At 46.2% G+C, this 23,611-nt stretch overlaps 1 protein-coding gene across 1 annotated transcript in view; it reads right to left on the bottom strand.

Moving 5' to 3' along the window:
• Window positions 1-23,611, bottom strand: part of GRIN2D (glutamate ionotropic receptor NMDA type subunit 2D) — a 1,291,669-nt gene that overhangs the window by 207,370 nt on the left and 1,060,688 nt on the right. The window contains exon 9 of the mRNA XM_069200679.1: window positions 21,405-21,634. Coding sequence (XP_069056780.1) covers window positions 21,405-21,634 — 230 coding nt within the window. The remainder of the gene's footprint in view (window positions 1-21,404; window positions 21,635-23,611) is intronic.

Genomic DNA, 23,611 nt, shown 5'->3' with positions numbered 1-23,611 from the left:
CAGATGTGGCTGGTGCAGCCGGTTTTAGACTGTTTTGGGATGGTCGTTGGTGTGCGGAGACATGGCCTGAGCAAATAACATTTATGGGGTTTTTTCCTCTGCTGGTGGCTTTGTCGGTTTGGGGTGATGAACTGGCGAACAGGTCAGTGATGTTTCACGTGGACAACTTGACGGTGGTTGAGCTGGTGAACCGGCAGAGAGCTAAGGATCTTAGGGTGCTGCTGTTGCTCCGGAGGTTTATGTTGCGTTGCTTAACTCTGAATATCATCTTTAAGGCTGCGCACATTCCTGGGGTAAAGAATTCCATTGCAGATTCCCTGTCTCATTTGCAGTGTCAGCGTTTCTGGCAGTTGGCACCTGGTGCGGAGGAGCACAAGACAGCGGTCCCAGCAGAAATTTGGGAGTGGGGCGCGTGATGGTCATGAGACTTGTGGAGTTTGCTGAATCAACCCTCAGGAGTTACCACCTGGCATTGTTGGAATTTCGGGATTTTGAAGTTTACAGGGGGCAGTTTTGGACACAGGCACAGGGAATGCTAGAGTCTAGGGTGCTAAGTTTTGTGGTGTTTATGATTCAGAAGGATTTATCGCCGGCCACGATTGGGGGCAAGTTGGCAGGAGTGTCTTTTTATGAAAAGTTGTTTTTTGGATGAGACCCAGTGAGAAACGACATCTTGGGCAAAATGTTTAAAGGGTGAGGGAGAATACGCACAGGATCAGCTTTTGTTCGTGAAGCCATCACATTTGAGTTACTATTGGAGATTTTGCATGTGCTGCTAGTTTGTTTTTTCAATGCCAAGGAGGTGGCTTTATTTCGTTTATGTATAATAAGGGCCTTTCGGGTGTCTGAATTGTTGGGGGTGGGGAAAACTGGTGGTTTGAAAGTCAGTGAGGTGCAACGTCAAGGTGCGAGGCTAGGGATTTGGTTGAGGCGACCCAAGACGGATCAACTGGGTAAGTGTAAGTGGATATGGTTTGAGCAGGGGGAGTGTTGGATGCATGCCCGAGAATGGGACTCTATCAGGGTGAGTAGGGTGTGTCGGGGGACAGTGTGTTTATTCATGAGAATGGCACGATGGTGACAGCTTTCCAATTATTGTCTGTTCTGAAAATGGTTTTGAGGAGCCTGGGTAGAGAGGCGGGCAATTTTGGTACGCGCTCCTTTAGGATTGGTGCAGCGACTGAAGCGGCCAGGTTGGGGTTGTATTGGACGGTGGTAATCGAGATGCTGTGAGCGCTATGTCAGGGCTTAATTGGCTAAGGGGAAAACACAGTATGAGCTAGTTGAGTAGGGAGTGATGGTCAGGGGTGTGGTGTCATAGACGAGGGGGGGGGCTTGTGTTTTTCATTCTGACTCTTGTTTTTTTTCTAGGTTGCGTGAGTGGCCCAGAGAATCATAAGGCGATCACCTGGTTGGTTGGGCACTCTTTTGTTTATTGGGCGTCATAATTTGCAGAGCGGCAGGTCTATGGACGATCTTTTGGACTCCCGAGTAGGAGGCACGAGGTGCTGTGTTGGGGAAAGAGTAGAATGAGGTGGGGCAATTTGCTTCCTTTCATTACATCAATGATGAAGACGTGGGGTTGTCCTGATGTCTTGGTGTTACACCTGGGAGAGAATAACCTGGTCCGTCTTTCTGGGCTCACCCTACTGCAACACATGCAGCGTGACTTGGTTCTGATGAAAAGCAACATGCATGGGGCTTGCCTGGTCTGGACAGAACTTGTGCCACTGAGAAAATGGCGTGGACCACAAAAACATGGGGCTATCGAGAGGGCTCGGAGAAAGCTCAATAGGGCTATGCGGGTTTTCTGCTGGGCTCAGGGTATTAAAGTACTGACACACGAGGGGATAAAAGAATGGAGCAGGTGCAGTTCAGGGATGACAGTGTGCATCTCTCGGAAATGGGGAATGCACATTACATGATGGAGTTGTGTTTTCTGCTGACCAACTTATGGGGAGAAACATTTTGGCATGGTGAAATGAATGGCAAGGCATGATGTATTGCAGTGGGTTCACTGGTGGGGCAGCAAAACGCCAATTGGGTTTGCGCTGGGTGGCAGTAGATGGGGGAGGGTGGAGAGTCAGATGCAGGCTTATCCACTCTTCCAGGGGGGAAAAAGAAGCAGGTGAAGGATGACAGATTGGGGTAGGCCAGAGTCAGGCAGGGGATGTGAAGAAAAGGGGGATGTGTGGGAATGGAGGTGGAAATTGGGTGAGCGAAGGATAAGTGGTGGATTGAAGTGAGGATGTAATGAAGGGGAGTTACAAGGTTAAAGAATAAGTTGACATTTAGATTGCTGAATATTTTGATATGTTATTATGATAAGCAAGCCTGTCCTTATAAATGGCCTTTTACACTAACAAAGGAGTCGGAGTCTATGTCCTGATATGGGCCCAGTGAAGAGCTGGAGGCAGTCAAGTCTTTTCGCAGGAGCTCTTGGGCCAGATGGAGACGGACAGAGCAGGAATTGGCTGAGGGGTGGGCTTGGGAGGGTCTTGTTGTAAAAGTATATAAGTGGTGGGGGCAGGAGGATCGGCCTCTTCGGGGCTAGCAGGTAACATTGCACGGATGTTAGCTACCCGCCCACCCTTCAGTTAAGAAGTGGAGAAGGTTTGGTCTGGTGTGAGGCAGTAGGTCAGGGAGAGGGGTGGAATTTCATAACAGTTTTATGGCAGGTTGCTTGGTGCGGGCCGTAGATGGAGGAGGGTGGAGAGTCAGATGCAGGCTTGTCCACTCTTCCAGGGGGAAAAAAGAAGCAGGTGAAGGATGACAGACTGGGGGAGGCCCAGATCAGGCAGGAGATATGAAGAAAAGGGGGATGTGTGAGAATGGAAGTGAAAATCGGGTGAGGGAAGGATAAGTGGTGGATTGAAGTGAGGATGTGATGAAGAGGAGTTACAAGGTTAAAGAATAAGTTGACATTTAAATTGCTGATTATTTTGATATGTTATTATGATAAGCAAGCCTGTCCTAATAAATGGCCTTTTACACTAACAAAGGTGTCAGAGTCTATGTCCTGAACTTTATCCTGGAGTGCGAGCAATTTGTGCTCTGAACCTAAGATGCAACTTTTCCTTGGATTGCATACAGGTTTTTGCACCTGTAACTCGCACCGGTTCCATTTGGTGAGGGTGACCGGCTTGGCTGCAAGAACCTTTCGTTGGAATATCTATCTAACTATCTATCTATCTATCTATCTATCTATCTATCTATCTATCTATCTATCTATCTATCTATCTATCTATCTATCTATCTATCTATCTATCTAGTGCTTTAATAATGTCTATAACAGACAGTAAACAGTAGTTCTTGTATTCTGATAGAGTAAGTTCGGGTTTCAAGCTCTGTAGTAGTGAGATGCAGTGGAAAATTGGTTTACCATGAGCTGTATAAGATGGTAAGGTCTCTGTCACTAATGAGAAAAATGTATACCTCGTAAGTTTGTAAATACAATTTTTTCATAAATAGTATTCAAATGAGCAGTTACAAGAAGCATGGCTTGCATTACTTAGGTCACAGAAGGGTTTGACCCTATGTACCAAATACTGAAATCAAACATATATAATGACAGTGTGACTGGTATAGTATTGGAGTCAACGAAGGTCATAACAGGATACGGTAAAAACGCTGTTTAAAGGGCCCAGTGTATTGAGCTCTGCCGTAAGCAACGTCTTTGCACATTTGAATCAGGTATTTCCATTAATGTTGTAAATTGACTTTTATTCTCTTGGTAGATTCGTGACATGCTAGGGTATATAATGGTGGTGCACAAACAGAGTAATGTGTGTCCCCGTAGGGGCGGGAGAAAACAAATAAGAAAGGCAGAAAGCCATAACACAAATTTACTATTTGGAATCTATGCTTTTCCTGCAGGGTAAGTAAACGCTGTCAGAGGCAGTGGCGGCTGGCAGCTTTAGGAGGGAGGGGGCGGGCGGGATACATACACAAAAACACACACACACTCATTCTTTCACACACAGACACGCACGCACGCACATCCATTAACAACACTTATACCATTCAAACATGCACACACGCACCAAACTTTCATTTTTAAAGATCGCACACACTCATTCTTTCACACCACACGCACGCACATCCATTAACAACACTCATAACACTCAAACATGCACTCGTGCACCAAACATTCAATTTAAAATATCACACACACATACACACACACTTATCTTCAGCCTTAGGTCAGCCAAAGAGGGAAGGCAGCAGTCCCAGCCTCGTCACAGAGTGGGATGGGGTCAGTGAGACTGCTGACCCCACCCCACTCTGTGACGAAGTGTTACTGATTGACACTCGCCCTGGGCACTTCAGGGCTTAAACCTGAAACGCCCAGGGAGAGTGTCAATTAGTGACGCTTTCCTCATCACCCAGGGGAGGGCCTCGAGGCACCTTTGCTGAGCCGAGGAGGTCACGCCCATAGGAGCTGTGACCTCCTAAGCCCAGCAAAGTTCAGCTCAGGCAGCCAGGGGTGTGCGCAAATTGCGCATGTCTGCTCCTGGCTGCCTGATCTGAACATGGAGAGTGTCTGTCAGGCTGACCTTTGTTCAGCCTGACAGACACTCTTCATGTGGGGCAAAAGGTGGGGGGGGCGTGGTCCCTCCGCCCTAAAGGACGAGCCGCCACTGGTCAGAGGTGAGCGCGCTTAAACAACATGGTGCAGGTATGAAAATGGGACAGGCAGAGGGGGCAGCTATGTTGGTTTCAGTAAGCAGTCTTAGATAAGAGAACAGGACTCAGCTATGGTGGTCATCTCAGAGTGGTGACCCACTAGAATACTAAAAGTGTGTATTGTGGATGGTTATGTGTTAGGAGAGATCCAAAAGGGCATCATTGGAATGGGTGAAATTCACTGCTTGGGCAGCCAGTTGATGAAGGATGAGCATCCAACAGCTCCTGAGAAGACACCCATCAGCTAAAGCAGCTAGCTAATGACTCACATTGTACAAAGAAGTTACATTTGTTGGGTGTCGGTTGGGTGTTTGGGAACAACTGCCTTCAGGGACACCCATTTGCCTCGTATTGCCAGAAGAGCCAGTTGTAGACATCCATCAGCTTCAGTAGCTCATCAGATCCCATCTAGCAACCCTAGGGGGAGTCTAGAACATTCAATCACCAGCCTAACATACTCTTTAGTCTTGTGGGAGCATTCCTTCTCTTTTGATGTGGCTGACCAAGGATGCTAGGAGAGGTAGTTGGCTGGATTTTGAAACTCTGTTTGTACTCAATTCGGTACTCTACAGAAAGTGAGTACTCCTGCAGCTACAAGAGCTACTTTTTTAACCTTAATGGTGTTTTTGAGGAAGACCCTTGGAACAGCAGATTGTGAGTTTTATATTTGGTGTAAATGGTGAACGAGTGCCCAAATAAGTACAGATGGAAGTATTTGCAACCCAAGTAATCAGCTATAACCTCTCACTCGATCTGCGAGTACCTCTGGTCAGTTGGGGTGAGTGCTCAGTTGGCACATACCACCGGGGCACACTATCCATGGTCAAAGTAAGTGAGGGTGGTCATGAGGGAGAAGGCATTTATGATGCTTTGAAATGCAGTGGGGTGAATGGCTTCCAAAGTACAGGTTGCAGACACCATGAAGGCCGTTTTTAAATAAAGTTTCCACAATAGTGCAATATGCCAAGAAAAACTTCAGTAATGGAGGATCGGGCTGGAACGGATTTGAGAAGAATCACTGCAGTGGAGTGTCCAGGTCAGTCATATGTCCCCCAAGTGCCAATTGGGCTAGCTGGAGTCTTTCTGTGATGTGATAGCTCAACAGCATGCCTATTCCACTGTAGGTAACAAAGATTTTGTCTGACACCATAGTGTCTTCAGTGGCTATCAGTGTCCACAGGCTTATCTCTCATTCTGATTTTCTTTAGGAGTGTCTGTGGGTCGAGGAGGAACATGTTTCATTGGACATGATGTGCCTTTGTCAGTTGTAATAGGCTGGTTGTGAAAGAACACGTGGCACTTGGGGGGGCTCAGGAGTGGTTCTGTAGCGGTTCTATATTGTACACCATGTGTACTGTATCCACATCTCCTTGGTCATTAATTGTTCTTGTCATCTTCTGATGGTCCGCAGAGAGATTCCACAGCGTTGACTAACTTCTAGGAAGTTTTCTGCTTATGGGATCATCAACAGCCTTTGGCAAAGTGATTCAGCTTTCCACATGCTGAGTACTTCTTTCATGTCGAGTAGTAGCAAGGTCTCCTTTGTGACTTGATTTACTGGTTTACTTTTTTATGTATTTTTAGAGTGCAGCTTCCATGTGAAAGGCAGATCGTTTTGAGAGTTCTTTCAAGTGACCCAGCATGAGGATGTCTTGCAGTAACTTTTTGGATAATTGCAGTATCTGTTTTGGGGAAGCACACCCCTCTATGAGCTGAGCACGGATTTCCTCAATGCTATTCTGCAGCATGCATGTGCTAGAAAGCTCCATCAAGGCGTAGAAAGCATCTACAGACTCCTCTGGTCCTGTTGCACCTGACAGAGTAAGAACCACTCCTAGTCTGGATTTGCAGTAGGCGCTAATAGACTGAGTACCTTAATTGTCATGTGAATGTGAATTATGGACCTGTTTTAGTTAGGTGCCAGGCGAATTTTCAGAACTCTTTTAGCACAAGATAAAGCAAGAGGGGTGACTTCTAGTTCTCAGCAACACCAGTGGCAGCAAAATGCACTTCTAGTCATTCCACCCATACTTTCCACTTGACTGCTAGAACAGGTGGCAGTTCAGAGATCATGGAGGGGCCTATCTCTGGGATACAGGTCATGTCAACAGCTTCGGTTTTGTGCGGAGGTTTGGTGGTTGCTGTGTCTCTGGTGAGCTCAATGGTTGCTCTAAAACTGTGGGGATGTCAGTGTTCATACAGACTCTCTCCAGTAGAAAGCTGCAGCTCCGTGGTGAAGCCAGTGCTCGAAGGCACAAGGTCACAGTGGGACTCAGCAAAGTGATCTGATGAACTGCTGAGCACTTGTGGTGAATGAGCAGGTAGTCGCCCCTCTACCGTAAACTAGGTAGCCAGGCAAGTGGGCAAACTGGCCTTAGGAGGAGTGTAGGGGCCTTGTTTCTCATCTCCACTGTCCCAGATTCTCAGGAGCCTTCTCAGTCCCTCACCACTCTCACTGTGGCTCCACTGGAAGGTACTGAGCTGTTGAGACAGTAAGCTGGTGCCTCTGGCTCCTAGCAACTTGTGTGACAAAGTCAAAGACAGATTGCAGCCAGGTGTTCCACCTCAGAGCAGGCTGTTCCCACCTGGTGGAGTCTATAAGAAGCTGGAGTGGTGAGCAGTGTCCCAGGCCAAGATGCATGCCAAAGGACCGTGCCAAATCTGCAGCTGCCATCGACCGGGCACTGCAGGTACTAGTATGGGATGGTTCAGGATCAAGAAAGGAGTTGGTTCTCACTCTTGTCACCAAATGTTGTGTTGTGTGTGGCCTGGCAGCAATAACCACACAGATACAAGTTGCATTTATGCATATCAGCACAGGACACTGCATGTGGAAACAGGCAGATTTTGATAACCTGATGCTGCTTAACACCAACTTGGTAGGCTTGTTCTGATCAAACCATTAAGACGATCACTCTAATGCTATACATGTGAAGCACAACAGGCAGGTATGTCATGATACATAAGTGAGCATGACGGTAGTGTTTCTGAAACAAAAAAAGACTGTGTTCCAACTTAAAAGGCTGCAGAAATGGCATATTTCTAATTTGTATGTTGAACTTACTAATAACTAACTTCCACTGCAATTTGATTTGTCAAAATAATTGTTTTTCCAAGCCCAAACCTTTATTTTTAATACTAATAAATCACCCCTGAAGTAGGTCATACATGCCCATTGGGCAGGCTGCATGGTATTTAAAAAATAGGGCACTGAACTTATGTTTTATATGCCCTGACAGTAAAAAATCTCCAAAGTTACTTTTCACTGTGGTAAGGCTGTCTGTTCCATGAAAAAGGACTGGGTTACATTATAACACCATATAATGTATAACTTCCATTTAGAAATGGATAGAAAATTACCCTTGTGACAGGTCAAAATCTTTTTTTTAATATTGCAAGGTCACCCCTATGTAGGCCTTGTGGCCCACAATGCAGGGTGCATGGCATTTAAAGGTAAGATAAGCATACATGTAACATTGAGATTTCCTTATAATTAGTAACATTTGAAAGCTATTTTCACAGTTGTAGGCCTAGCTTTCCTTTTTAGAAACCACAGTGCTGATAAAAAATCCTAATAGTGTATCTCATGAATGTGCACAGCTAGAAAACAAATAAACTGTTTTAATAGCTATTAAATATCTAATTCAATGGTGAAATTGAATTTTCAATAAATATATTAAGGAAAAGTAACTTTTAGAACACAACTTTTTCTGTGACTGAACTCCCTAGAGGTTAATTTATATTGCCTCTCAAACTTCACCCAGTCACTGATTAGCATTTGAATAGTTGTGAAAAAGGTGTGAAATGCCTCCCAGCAGCAAACAATAGGCTGACCTGAATGGGCAAAGATGGCTCCTCTGAATCTCCCAGAATATTCAGGGTGGGGGCTGTGAGCATCCTGTTTCACATTACAGCATAAAATCCTGGATTACCAGGCCTGTTGGGTTTACATTTAACACTTTTGTTCTACCAGATTTCCATCTTTGGGTTTATTGTGAGTACAATGGCTACTACAAACCGGATTTTGGATTTAGATGAATGGGGACATTAGAGTTACCATAGTACACTCCACACACATACACCCAGTGCCAGAGCCCAAGTTTAGTGTGGCTAAAGACGTTTACCATCTTGAAAATGCCCAGAGTGGGTAAGGTTGGACACAGAAACCTTTACCCCATTGGTTAGGGCATGCCCAGGTGTCATTCTTACCCACTTGCTCAAGCCAGGCATAAATGTGGCATCTCCAGGCACAAGCTTCAGAACATTCCAGCACCTGAGGAAGAATAGAATAGGACTGGACCTGTTGGCTGTGACCCGAGAGGAGCACTGAAGGACTGGATCTTCTCTCTCTTGTACTCAGGACAAAGAAGTGGACATCAAGGGTATTAAGACTGGCTCCCTGATTAAGCTACCGGGGTGCAACAGAATACAAAAGATCAGTGGCAACTATACCTGGTCTGGACCCTTCTGTTGGCCTCTGCTTGACACCCTATGAATCTATAAAGTCCTCCCCTGAGGTCCTGGGGTTGGGGAGGGAGGGCGTTAGGATTGTACTCCTGCAGTGGACTGGGATCTAAAGGACTAAATTTAGAAGTAAAATCCTTGACTAGGCAAGCTTGATTGATGTATTCGACCCCGCTCCATCACTGTTCATTGACACTCTGTGCTTCTTGATATTATTCCTATTTAAAGTTAAAAAATGCATATCTCTGGTTTCCCTTAATGCATTTTTGTCATTTTGGTGTCATTGTGTTTGTTAAAGTTGACTCTATTTTCAATTCAGTTTGGGATTTTTATTGTATTGCATTTTGACTTTATTGCTGTTTTGAGGCTGCATAAATACTTTATACATTACCCTAAATTAAGCCTGTCTACTCTTCGTCATAACTGCAAGGCGGTTGACCTCCAGTTAATTTAGTGATTTTAAGGGTTCACCCTGACAAGGGTGGTGCTTATTCCTTGAGGTGGGTAGTCAACCACCCTAACTAATAATCCAATTCCTCACACCACACTCTAGCTGTCACACACTGCTAATAGCCAAACAATACCCCTCACTGTGTAGCAGTCTCACACTACCAACAGCACTTTTATACCCATCAGTCACAAGTAGCCTTATGCTTACCTCTCAGACCAGCAGTCACACACTACTGACAACATTCTTACATCCCAAAGTCTAGCAATCTAAGATACTGAATCCCACATCCAGAAAGTGCCTGCTGCAGTTTTTCAAGGGCAGGCAAATTAGATTGCCAATGTTTCTTGGAAGAAAGCGAGAGCTGCTGGCTTTGAAAATGTTTCTTCAGTAAGTGTCTGAGTCACTGTAATGCTATCTGTATTTAACTACTGGCTCCATCTTGAGCACTGACACCATTTTGTGCCTAGCTTAGCTTAGCTTCAAACACTGTCACATTGGTGGTGCTGGTATTTTTCCGTGCACAGCTTGTTATTGTGTTTAACGCTTCTTCTCAACAAGAACGGGCACATAACATGGGGGAGTAGGAATGATAAATTGTACCAGGCTGCGAATATTTATGTTAAAGCAGGGAACAGCTTGGTCTTGGAAAAACACAGTGAGACTTGGCCAGTATCTAGTGTGTTCTTTTCAACACTGACTTGGTATGGCCAGCGTTTGAACTACAACTTACTCGATAGGAGGGGAGGTTTCTGGAATTCCCCTATCTAGTTTGTTTAAAGTATATAAGGGGAGGACGCTTGACAACCGGGACTAGTAGGGACTTGTTAGAAATGGGGTCTCTGGTTGACAGTCAGGTTACCCCCTGTTCAAGCAAGGACCCTCACTCTAGTTAGGATAAAAGAGAATCACCCTCAGCTAACCCCTGCTTACCCCTTTGGTAGCTTGGCAGAGCAGTAGGCTTAACCTCAGAGTGCTGGGCGTAAAGTATTTGTACCAACACATACAGTAACTTAATGAAAACACTACAAAATGACACAACACCAGTTTAGAAAAATAGGAAATATTTATCTAGACAAAACAAGACCAAAAATACAAAAATCCCACTTACACAAGTCAAGTTATGATTTTTTAAAGGTTTAAAATAAAAAGAGTCTTTAGGTAGTTGTAACAACACACTAGCGCTGCTAGCGTGTAAATGTACCTGGTTTGCGTCAAAAATAACCCCGCACGGGCGGTGTGCGTCGAAAATAACCCTGCACGGTTATATGCGTCGAAAACAACTCGGCACGGCGATGCGCGTCGAAAAAGCCAGCCACGAGACGGTCCGAAAGTCCCGCGGCGCAGGTTGCGATCTCTCAGCCTTCGTCAGCGATGCTGCGCGTCGTTTCTCCTGCTCCGGGCATCGATTCTCCGGTCGCGTTTCCTGCGGCGTCGTTTCTCAGCTGCGGAGCCGGCGTCGCGTCGTTTTCTCAGCCGCGATCGGATTCGCGTCGATCTTTTCTCCGCACGGCGCTCGGTGCGTGTATTTTTGTCCTTAGGCTGCCAGCCTCTCCTTTCAGGGTCCCAGGAACTGGAAGGGCACCACAGAGCAGAGTAGGGGTCTCTCCAGAGACTCCAGGTGCTGGAAGGAAGAAGTCTTTGCTATCCCTGAGACTTCAACAACAGGAGGCAAGCTCTACATCAAGCCCTTGGAGATTTCTTCTTCAAGATGGAAGGCACACAAAGTCCAGTCTTTGCCCTCTTACTCTGGCAGAAGCAGCACTGCAGGAAAGCTCCACAAAGCACAGTCACAGGCAGGGCAGCACGTTTTCCTCAGCTATCAGCTCTTCTCCAGGCAGCGGTTCCCCTTGGTTCCAGAAGTGTTTCTCTAGTTTGTAAGTTTGGGTGCCCTTCTTATACCCATTTTAGTCTTTGAAGTCACCTTCCTTCAAAGGGGACTCACACCTTCTTGTGAAATCCTGCCTTGCCCAGGCAAGGCCTCAGACACACACCAGGGGGTTGGAGACAGCATTGTCAGAGGCAGGCACAGTCCTTTCAGATGAGAGTGACCACTCCACCCCTCCCTCCTAGCAGAGATGGCTAATCAGGAAATGCAGATTACACCCCAGCTCCCTTTGTGTCACTGTCTGGTGTGAGGTGAAAAACAACCCAACTGTCAAACTGACCCAGACAGGGAATCCACAAACAAGGCAGAGACACAGAATGGTTTAAGCAAGAAAATGCTCACTTTCTAAAAGTGGCATTTCCAAACTCACAATCTTAAAATCAACTTTACTAAAAGATGTATTTTTAAATTGTGAGTTCAGGGATCCCAAACTCCACATGTCCATCTACTCTCTAGGGGAATCTACACTTTAATCATATTTAAAGGTAGCCCCCATATTATCCTATGAGAGAGACAGACCTTGCAACAGTGAAAACGAAATTGGCAGTATTTCACTGTTAGGACATATAAACCACATTACTATATGTCCTACCTTATCCATACACTGCACCCTGCCCTTGGGGCTACCTAGGGCCTACCTTAGGGGTGCCTTACATGTAAGGAAAGGGAAGGTTTAGGCCTGGCACGTGGGTACACTTGCCAAGTCGAATTTACAGTGTAAAAATACACATACAGACACTGCAGTGGCAGGTCTGAGACATGATTACAGAGCTACTTATGTGGGTGGCACAACCAGTGCTGCAGGCCCACTAGTAGCATTTGATTTACAGGCCCTGGCACCTCTAGTGCACCTTACTAGGGACTTACTAGTAATTCAAATATGCCAATCATGGATAAACCACTTACATACAATTTAAACAGGAGAGCATATGCACTTTAGCACTGGTTAGCAGTGGTAAAGTGCTCAGAGTTGAAAAGCCAACAGCAACAGGTCCGAAAAAAATAGGAGGCAGGAGGCAAAAAAGACTGGGGATGACCCTGCATAAGCAAAAGTCTAACACGACCCCCTACCAGCCTAAAGCCAGGGGAGAACAATCAATACCTTGATGTACTTCCCTGATTGGGGCGATAGAACAGGGACCCAGGCCCACAACAGCAGGGGCATGTTCCAGTTCTACGCCTTCCTGACTCCAGTTGGATCCCTCTGTCCATACTCTCAGGGCCCACTAAGCTAACCCATGGGGAACCCTTCTCCACATCTACAGACACCATCTGTGCAACACCTAACTTTACTTTGCTCACAGGTGTATTGCAATGGGCAGATAGTACCACCAGGGCCAACACAGTGGTGTTGCCCACTCCACCCCCGGGGTGTGACTCTCGTCCTCCCCCCCCCAGGGGCAACTCTGTCCACCAGGACAGCAAGCCACAGTGGCCCCAGACAACTGTCAGGGATGAGAGCCCGACCTCAGGCCTCTCTAACCACTGTGACTGTGGAGAGTGGGGGGTGGTAGCCCCAGGTGCCTGGCACCCTTTGACCACTCTCTCTTCCACCAGGTCAGGGATGACAACCTGACCCTGGTCCTCCCCTCTGGGGCTCTGTACCCTCCCTGCAGAAGCGGCACCCCCAGAGTCAAAAACTGTCAGGGTGCTTGTAGAAGCAGTCCTGCACAATTCTTCCATCAGTGCAGGGATGTTAACCTGCAACTGATCCTCCAACCTGGGGTCTGTACCTTCAGGTTGGACCAGGGCCAGGGGTGAGGCTTCCCTCCCCCTGCCCTCTCTTCTGGGGTCCTGAACCACCCAACTAGGAGGGGCCCCCCCAGAAGACAACATGGTAGGGGCACTGTTAGCAGTAGCCCCTTCCTCCAGGTCAGGGGGGACACCCTTAACCTGGCCTCCCAATCCAGGGTCTGTACCCACAGACTGGATCACTGCCTGGCAAACCAGGGCTTCCTGGGGGGCATACCTACCCCCCACCAGGTCAGAGTTTACCCTCTGAACCTGGTCATCCAACCCAGGGTCACCACCCTGCGGTTGAACCACTGCCTGGCACACCAGGACTTCCTTGGGAGCACACTTACCCCCCATCAGGTCAGAGTTTACCCCCTGAACCTGATTATTCAACCCAGAGTCACCACCCTGCGGTTGAACCATTGCCTGGCACACCAGGACTTCCAGGGGGGCACACTTACCCCCCTCAAGGGACACACTGTCCCGAAGGGCCACACAAGAGTCTGGCTGGCGCAGGTCTCCTGACCTCTGCCCATCTGACAGAGTCTGGATTCCCCCCAGCCCAGAAATGGTCTCACCAAGGTCATTCATGGGGTGCTCTGCTCTCAGAGCTGACCCCTGACCCTCCAGGTTCTCCACTGGGGTCCGCAACCCCCTCTCAACCCTCTGTCTGGACTTCTGCACCCCCTCACTAGGAGTGGTACTGCCAGACACCAGAACTGGTGGGATGCTGGCTACAGCCGCCCCCCCAAGTCCTCCTGACACTGTGGGGTCTCTCTCAACAGATGGCCCTATGGTACAGGCTAGGCTCCCCTCCTGGTGTTCCCGCAGGGAACCCTCCTGGACCTGGGACCGGATCTCGGGCACCTTGGGCCTCAACCCATCCCCATTCCCTCTCCTCTGAGACTGGACATGGGGTCCCTCACCCATCCCACTACACTGGGACCTACCTGGGACACTACAATCCTTCCCTACCTCACCTGGTTGGGAACTTCCTAGACCACTCCTCTCAGGAGCACCCCCAAATGCCTCTTCAGACTCTCTGGTACTCACCCAGAAGTCTGCCTCCATTGTAAGCTGCCTGGGGTCAGAGAACTCACACTCCACCTGGTGTTGGCATAGCTCTGGAAAATAAGGACTAGACATATGCTCTCCAGCAATTACATCACTCAGCCCCTCACATGAATTAACCAAAGTACCCTTCACCCAACCATCCAGTGACTCTGCTTTGACAAAGCACCCCACATCACCCTCCTGAGACTGGTGAGACAGTACCTGACTGTCCCTGACACTCAACCCACACTCTTCTGGGATGTCTTCACACTCCATAACCAGGACTTCTACCTGGGGGGAATCCCTCTCCCTGTCACTCTCAACTAGAGTCAGTAGAGTGTCCCTCCCACCAGTAGGAATATGACTCCCCATGCCAGTTCCCCAATCCACCTCAGGGACCCTGTGCATCACTGGAGCTACCTCATACCCCTGAACCTCCTGGCGTGTGTTAACTCCCTCCTTCAAGTAGGGCACCACCTCTCTGGGCATGTGCACTTCTGCAGCATCACTGGATATACAATTGTTGCTGCCACCATTCCAGCTGGACTCAGCCCTCATGACTTCCAGCTCTTTCAATTTAAGCTCGTAAGCATAAATCATTTTTTTAATCTCTAAGTTCCTCCTCCTTTCTTCCAACTCCCAATCGAGCTTTTTCAGCTCCCATTGGTACTCCCTCTCTGCCTGTCTGTCCTGTAACTCTTCAGGAGTCAGACCCTTGGGTGACACCCTGCCATCCCTCCTGGGGACCCTCCCCCCAGGCGTAACAGGTTCCTCCACTACACCACTGTGTATCCTCTGCACTTCCCCACCCATATTCTCCTCCTCTGTGTGCCCTCCAGCCTTCTTGATTGTCACCCAAGCCCTCTGTGCCTGTTGCAGCTCCCCCTCCCTGGTGGAGCTCTCAGTGGGACAGTCAAGATCTTTAAGGAACTGTTTCAATTGAGCAACTGAGTACTCCTTCAGTTTCTCCATTTCAAACACAGCTCCAGCTGTTGCATCTCCAGATTGAGACATGATGGTCACAAGTGCAAAGTTCCAAAGGCAGAAAAAAATAATTTCCCAATGAAGTAAAAAGAATCAGTCAAGGGATCAGCAAAATCATGGAAGTAGAATAAAAAGAGTCCTTAAGAGAAAAATCAAAAGATCACCAAACAAGTAGTATGTGGTCACGTAGTGGTCTGAGATCAAAACAGTAGTGTACACTTAATTACTGTATGTCAAGTACAAATACAAGTCCAAATCCCGACCGCTGGTCACCAATGTTAGAAATGGGGTCTCTGGTTGACAGTCAGGTTACCCCCTGTTCAAGCAAGGACCCTCACTCTAGTTAGGATAAAAGAGAATCACCCTCAGCTAACCCCTGCTTACCCCCTTGGTAGCTTGGCAGAGCAGTAGGCTTAACCTCAGAGTGCTGGGCGTAAAGTATTTGTACCAACACACACAGTAACTTAATGAAAACACTACAAAATGACACAACACCAGTTTAGAAAAATAGGAAATATTTATCTAGACAAAACAAGACCAAAACGACAAAAATCCCACTTACACAAGTCAAGTTATGATTTTTTAAAGGTTTAAAATAAAAAGAGTCTTTAGGTAGTTGTAACAACACACTAGCGCTGCTAGCGTGTAAATGTACCTGGTTTGCGTCAAAAATAACCCCGCACGGGCGGTGTGCGTCGAAAATAACCCTGCACGGTTATATGCGTCGAAAACAACTCGGCACGGCGATGCGCGTCGAAAAAGCCAGCCACGCGACGGTCCGAAAGTCCCGCGGCGCAGGTTGCGATCTCTCAGCCTTCGTCAGCGATGCTGCGCGTCGTTTCTCCTGCTCCGGGCATCGATTCTCCGGTCGCGTTTCCTGCGGCGTCGTTTCTCAGCTGCGGAGCCGGCGTCGCGTCGTTTTCTCAGCCGCGATCGGATTCGCGTCGATCTTTTCTCCGCACGGCGCTCGGTGCGTGTATTTTTGTCCTTAGGCTGCCAGCCTCTCCTTTCAGGGTCCCAGGAACTGGAAGGGCACCACAGAGCAGAGTAGGGGTCTCTCCAGAGACTCCAGGTGCTGGAAGGAAGAAGTCTTTGCTATCCCTGAGACTTCAACAACAGGAGGCAAGCTCTACATCAAGCCCTTGGAGATTTCTTCTTCAAGATGGAAGGCACACAAAGTCCAGTCTTTGCCCTCTTACTCTGGCAGAAGCAGCACTGCAGGAAAGCTCCACAAAGCACAGTCACAGGCAGGGCAGCACGTTTTCCTCAGCTATCAGCTCTTCTCCAGGCAGCGGTTCCCCTTGGTTCCAGAAGTGTTTCTCTAGTTTGTAAGTTTGGGTGCCCTTCTTATACCCATTTTAGTCTTTGAAGTCACCTTCCTTCAAAGGGGACTCACACCTTCTTGTGAAATCCTGCCTTGCCCAGGCAAGGCCTCAGACACACACCAGGGGGTTGGAGACAGCATTGTCAGAGGCAGGCACAGTCCTTTCAGATGAGAGTGACCACTCCACCCCTCCCTCCTAGCAGAGATGGCTAATCAGGAAATGCAGATTACACCCCAGCTCCCTTTGTGTCACTGTCTGGTGTGAGGTGAAAAACAACCCAACTGTCAAACTGACCCAGACAGGGAATCCACAAACAAGGCAGAGTCACAGAATGGTTTAAGCAAGAAAATGCTCACTTTCTAAAAGTGGCATTTCCAAACTCACAATCTTAAAATCAACTTTACTAAAAGATGTATTTTTAAATTGTGAGTTCAGGGATCCCAAACTCCACATGTCCATCTACTCTCTAGGGGAATCTACACTTTAATCATATTTAAAGGTAGCCCCCATATTATCCTATGAGAGAGACAGACCTTGCAACAGTGAAAACGAAATTGGCAGTATTTCACTGTTAGGACATATAAACCACATTACTATATGTCCTACCTTATCCATACACTGCACCCTGCCCTTGGGGCTACCTAGGGCCTACCTTAGGGGTGCCTTACATGTAAGGAAAGGGAAGGTTTAGGCCTGGCACGTGGGTACACTTGCCAAGTCGAATTTACAGTGTAAAAATACACATACAGACACTGCAGTGGCAGGTCTGAGACATGATTACAGAGCTACTTATGTGGGTGGCACAACCAGTGCTGCAGGCCCACTAGTAGCATTTGATTTACAGGCCCTGGCACCTCTAGTGCACCTTACTAGGGACTTACTAGTAATTCAAATATGCCAATCATGGATAAACCACTTACATACAATTTAAACAGGAGAGCATATGCACTTTAGCACTGGTTAGCAGTGGTAAAGTGCTCAGAGTTGAAAAGCCAACAGCAACAGGTCCGAAAAAAATAGGAGGCAGGAGGCAAAAAAGACTGGGGATGACCCTGCATAAGCAAAAGTCTAACAGGACTCATCTGAGAAGGGATGCTTTGATGTTGTGTCAAGCCCCATGGTGATGCATTTTTAATTCTTAATTTTAGCTTTGCATTGTGCATGCATGAATACGTAGTCTATATATATATATATATATATATATATATATATATATATATATATATATATATTACATTCATTGTTGAAGTATTGCATTCTCTTTGTTTCTGTGATCATTATTATTCTACTGCTGTGATTATTTTTAAGAATTGTATGTGTGTTGCTGCATTTGAAATGAAAGCTCATGTTATTCTTTCTGTGTATGAAACTTGGGAATTTCTTTAATAAATTCATTACTCGGACTAAGAGTGCTGCATTTTTTGCATTCCTTTCTTTGTGTTCTCTCTCAGTCTGAAGTCACGCAGAATAGTCACCCATCTCCTGATTCTCACTCTTTCAAGCTACACACTATCCTAAGTCCCATATTGGGACATGATGGAGTTGATCCGGATTGGACTGAGTGCTGAGCTGATGAGTTTCACTCTTTTGATGCATACATGGAGGGGGAAAAGGTCAGATGGGGCCCCGGAGTGGAGGAACTGTGTGGTGGAAGTGGTTTCCTCCCAGGTGATAGTGGGCCATGTCATCAGTGTGGTTTGTTTGGGAATGTTGGGGAGGGGCATTGCGAGGTTAGCAGGTTCCAATTGTGGGTCAAAATTGTTGTATTTGCTGGTTTTCTTGGTGCAGAAGAACTGGGACAGTTTAGTGGTGAGGTCCTGTCAGGGGACTATCCTTGATGTACCAGCTGGCTTGCATTGTGGATCTCATGGCTTTGTGGATTTGAGGGGAGCCAAAGTAATAGCACAGGCTGTGATCCAGTCACTGACGTTGGAGGTGGAGCCCGGGAGGCTTCTGCTTCACAAATTCAGTAATCCAGGTTTCTTCTGAGAGCTTGTTCCAGTTTCGGTGAACGGATCTGGTGGTGATGATTTTATGGTGGTGAGGGATGGAATGTTTACTGTGATGTCACAGAAGGTGTTAAATGTGGGGTCGAGCAGGTGTCTGGCAGCATGAGTGGGTCCATCCACATGTTTGGTGAGGCTAGGTTTCCCAGGTCTTGAAGTAAGGTGATTGTGTTCAGGTCGGTGTGGTCTTCTAGGTTGAAGTTAAGTTCTTGAGGAGGAGAAGGGTGGGAAGAAGTCCATAATGGTGCTGACAAAGTTGATGCATGGTCCCCATAGTTGGTGGATAAGGGTGCTGCTCAGGTTGAAGTTGGTGGAGAAGTAGAGCTTGAAAGTCAGGTGCTAGGTGTTGCTTGGGGATGAGTCTGAGGCAGTGGTGGTGCAACTGATTGAGTCCTTGATGATGATGGTTAATCTTCATGGCTTTTTTTTGTCTGTCCTGCCTGGCAGCCATAGAGTTCATGAGAAACACTGAATGTTTGTGGTGGAGAAGTGTACAACTTCGCAAACTCATTCCCAATGTCCTGTCATCTCAGGAATTGATATAGTACTCCATATTTCAAATTCACAACTCAAGTAATACCACAAATGTGACCACCTATGCTGGGCAACATATTCCACAGTACAGCTCTGATAGTGATGTTCACTCAGGTACCACACCTTCGCCATGAAGTTCAAGATGAATACAAGCAAATCCTTTCATATTCAGTGTGACTATAGCTAATGCACTGAACTTACTGATATTTGCTCACTAAATTGAACACAGATATAAACCTTCTCTTCTTAATTTCTTTGCATGGCATCATCGTCCTGTTGCCTTGCAGTGAGTCAAGGGAGGTAGGGGAAAGATCAATCACGTCTTGAAGAAGGGACACAAAAACCCATGCATACATTGTTATTGTCTGTAAATAAGCTAAGTCAAGACCACCATGCTGTTTCAGTCCCTGTGGACTTCATTGCACAGGAAGCAGTGGCCACATTTGAGTTCATTAGACGACAGACCGTGTCCTTCAGTTTTGAAGGGTGTTATACCAGTGAAGGAGCTGCCCTGGGATGACTGAGGCTTTTGTCATTTGTACCAATAGATCATACAGAGGACGTTAATGGGATTGCTATTTTTGGGTCTGATGGTTTATGAGCCCAGTGTTGCCTCTAAAAGATATGGATGACTAGCTAGAAAACAGGAGCTGTGGTGTACAACTGGCTCACCTGAAGGCAAACATTGACTGACCAGAGGGTAGATGCTCATCAATGCACTACCACAAGCATAGTGCTTTTAACAGAGACTCATAGGAGAAAACTCATATAGCAGACTTCGTAGTCATGGTGAGAAGCCAATCATACCATAGAAGAACAAAGCAGATACAGACGGAGGAGTGTAAGTACATCACATGGTCTGAACCCTGACAATGCAACCCCATCCCAAAGCTCACCCCAGGGCTCACCCCAATGAAAAGTGAAGCAACTGTGAAAGATCCAAAGAGGAGTCAAGTAACTCTCAAGCAACCCTGATCTGATCCAGTAAACAATCCAGATGGAAGTTTAATAGTGCACACACAGGCTCTGTAATGGCATGCCTAAGCAGTGTTTGCAGGGCTACTGCAATAGGTGGCAAAATCAGTTTTGCAAGCCCACTTCTAGCATTTAATTTACAGGCTCTGGGCCCAGGTAGTGCACTTTACTAGGGACTCCTAAGCAAATTAAATAAGCACTGGTCAGCAGTGGTAAACTGACCAGAGTGCTACAGCCAGCAAAAAGAAAGTCAGCAAAACAGGTCAGAAGACAAAAAGTCAGGAGGAAACCTCTCCAAGGATGTAAGGTCTATAAGAAGCGCATTAGAATTCAGTGTTATCCTAACTGAAATACGACAGCAAGATGATTGGTAGGCTTGTAAAACCAATATGCAGCTAAAAGAAAACCAGGAATAAAATCACTCAACCTTCACTCTGGTGGTTTTCTGCTGTCATGGGAAAGCCCTGATTGCTGTTGCTGAAGCCTGGCGCAGCGTACTTGGATATGCATTTATTCTGTCTGTTTTTAGAGTTCCTTGATTAGTATGACAGCCTGGCTGTGCACGTTTTCTGATGTTTAATTCTACCTGTCCACAGAAGCCGCTGCTCTGCATACTGTTCACTGCATTTATCTGCAGCATTTCTTCATTCTGCCATGAAGGGACAAGCTGGATCTGCAGCACTGTGTTTGCCCAAGAACTACTCTCATGCAGAGGTTTACTATCTCCATCCTATTGTAGTTACATCTACATGATCTCTGGGCTTCCCACTGGTAGATCGACCTCACGGGCACTAGTTAGATAGTCTGAGATCTCCGTATTCCAACTTTGAAGACACATCTCAAACTGAAGTCAGTCTTCCTTGATTATTAGAATTCATTTGTAATTGTCAAATAAGCAGAATAAGAATTATATGCAGTTCACCTTGAGGATAAACAACATTTAACCAATGGTAGTCATAAGTATTTTGTGTGCACTGATCCATATTTAAATAATTAATAACAATAAATTAAATTAAAACGGCCACATTCCACATAACAACTCACATTAGGACAAATAAACATCTAGAAAAGATGAGAAATATAGAAGAAAGAGAAATGATCAAATAAATTAACTAATACATAAAAAGGGTGCAACTTGCTATTTGCAGTCTGTTATACATTTCATAGACATGCTAGCAGATTCCTTAATATTTATGTTTTAAAAAATCACATTTTTAACTTGTATGTTCTCTTGTTTGAAAAGAAAAGGCACTGAGACTAGCCACATCTTGAAGACATCAATGAGTCATGGCCAGCAGCTCATTTACCTTCTTGTCACTGAGTCCAGACACGGTGTCCACATATTCCTCCTGGATCATGAAAGCTGCTAGGTTTGCAGTGTAGCTGGCCAGGAAGATGACAGCGAAGAAGGCCCAGATAAGCACCATGATTTTACTGGTGGTGCCTTTTGGGTTCTCCACTGGGACAGAGTTGTTGAAAACTAAAGCCCAAAGCAGCCAGATGGATTTACCAATAGTGAACTTGGATCCTCCAGGACCTAAAGGAGAAAGCAGACAGTCTGAGTTCAGGTACAAACCCAAAGAACCACCAATTATTGTTGTATGGTTACACTAGGACACCTAAAGCATAGTTTTGAGCATCCATACATGAACATTGTCAACCATGGCAATTTTGATAAGCCAAATGTATCAAGACTGTGTCCTACACTCATGCTCACTGTATACAAATGCCTTATGTGCCAAGGTTGTAGCACATTCTCTTACGGAGTATTTTACTGTAGAGGTCACCAAATCCTTGACTGCATGGTGGTGCAGCAGAAAATGGCATTTGAGTGTTAAATATATTTTTCATTGATTTTGTGAAATATTTTTATTTTCCAGCAGCATTCCAGGATAGGCAAGGAAACCCTATTGATACTATGGGAAAGTGATGAAATACCAAGAGATTATTTACAGTAGGCGCTTTACAGTGAAGACAGAATATAAGAACTTTGGGCCAGATGTACTAAGAATGGTAATAGTAATTTCCAAATTGAGATTTTCACTAATTCTAAACTAACAAATCGCTATTTCTAATGTATGAAACTTGTATTTTTAAAATTTCAGATTCCTAGTGGGTTGCAAATCAACCTACATCATGGACATTAATGAAGTAGGTTGCAGTTTGCGACCCATTAGGAATAATAACCATCACATGGATTGGGTCGTGCTGAGGATGGCAAACCACCATGTCTGTGATTACATTTTAAAAAAATCTTAATGGAAAATGGGATGAGTTACAAATAAAATATGTAAAAAGTTTAACTTTGAATTTTTAAGAGTAGACAGTAGTCCATAAGTACTGCCTGCACTAAAAAATATGTGTTCTTCCATTCTTATACACGAATGGGTCTCATGGGAACCCCTTCCCATTTGCACATGGGTTACAACCTATTTTGAATAGGCTGTAAAATATTAATGTTTTGCAACCAGAATTAAGTGTCTCTGAACGTTTCCATCAGCTGCAGTCTTGGCTGGCACTAACACACACACACACACACACACACACACACACACACACACACACACACACACACACAGTTGTGAGTCCAACTGCCTGATGCCCAAATGTGTTCTTTTGGTTAATAAAACCCCAGTAAATGCAACTACCAAGCAATGAAAGGTATGTGCTCCCTAGGTTTATGGGTTACTTGCAATGTCACTCACTGTCAGCTCTCATTTCCTAAAGATTGCTACAAAGGGGACACTTGAAGGGTTGTGAAAATTAAGTGTTATTACCAGATGATTTGGCTAATTGTGAGATATCTTGAAACTAAACAAATCGTGTCAGACAGAAAACTTGGTCAACACTGTTCCAACTCATGCACCTTTCACTAGTCCATTCTTAAACTGAATGTTTCTGGTTGTCAAGATCACAGGTATTAAGACCCTATCTTAATCAAAACATCAACAGCATCCTACTATCAATGCCCTTTAATACAAGGAGATGGAGTTACCATGTAATAGGTGAATGATACTGGGCACTGGCCTGGTCTTGGATTTTGCTGTATTTTAAAGAATAATTTAATCCAATATAGCCCTTCAACCTTGAACCTCATTACAAGTGTCTTACAACCGCTACTCTCGCTGTGGTGGTCGGGACCGCGGCAGATGCGGCAGTCGACCGCCACATAACAACCCTGGCCGTCCAACCACCAGCTCTGCGAGGATCTTGGATTCCACCGGTCTGGCAGTGGTGGAGATCCTAATCTGCCAGGGCAGCGTTGCAAGGAGTGCTGCCCTGAGGATTATGACCTTGTTCTCCGCCAGCCTTTTCATGGTAGTAACACTACCATGAAAGGCTGGTGGAGAACGGGTCCAGGGGGGCCACGGAGGGGAGCTCCTGCGCTGCCCATGCACTTGGCATGGGCAGTTCAGGCCGCCCCCTGCCCAGCACTGTCGCAATGTTCACTATCTGCTATGCAGACAGTGAACATTATGAGGGTGCTGGTGCATCCTGCTGGCTACAGCATTGC

Source organism: Pleurodeles waltl, chromosome 7 (genome assembly GCF_031143425.1).
Source record: "Pleurodeles waltl isolate 20211129_DDA chromosome 7, aPleWal1.hap1.20221129, whole genome shotgun sequence".
NCBI classification, from domain to species: Eukaryota; Metazoa; Chordata; class Amphibia; order Caudata; family Salamandridae; genus Pleurodeles; species Pleurodeles waltl.
This window is presented reverse-complemented; position numbering and strand designations above follow the sequence as displayed.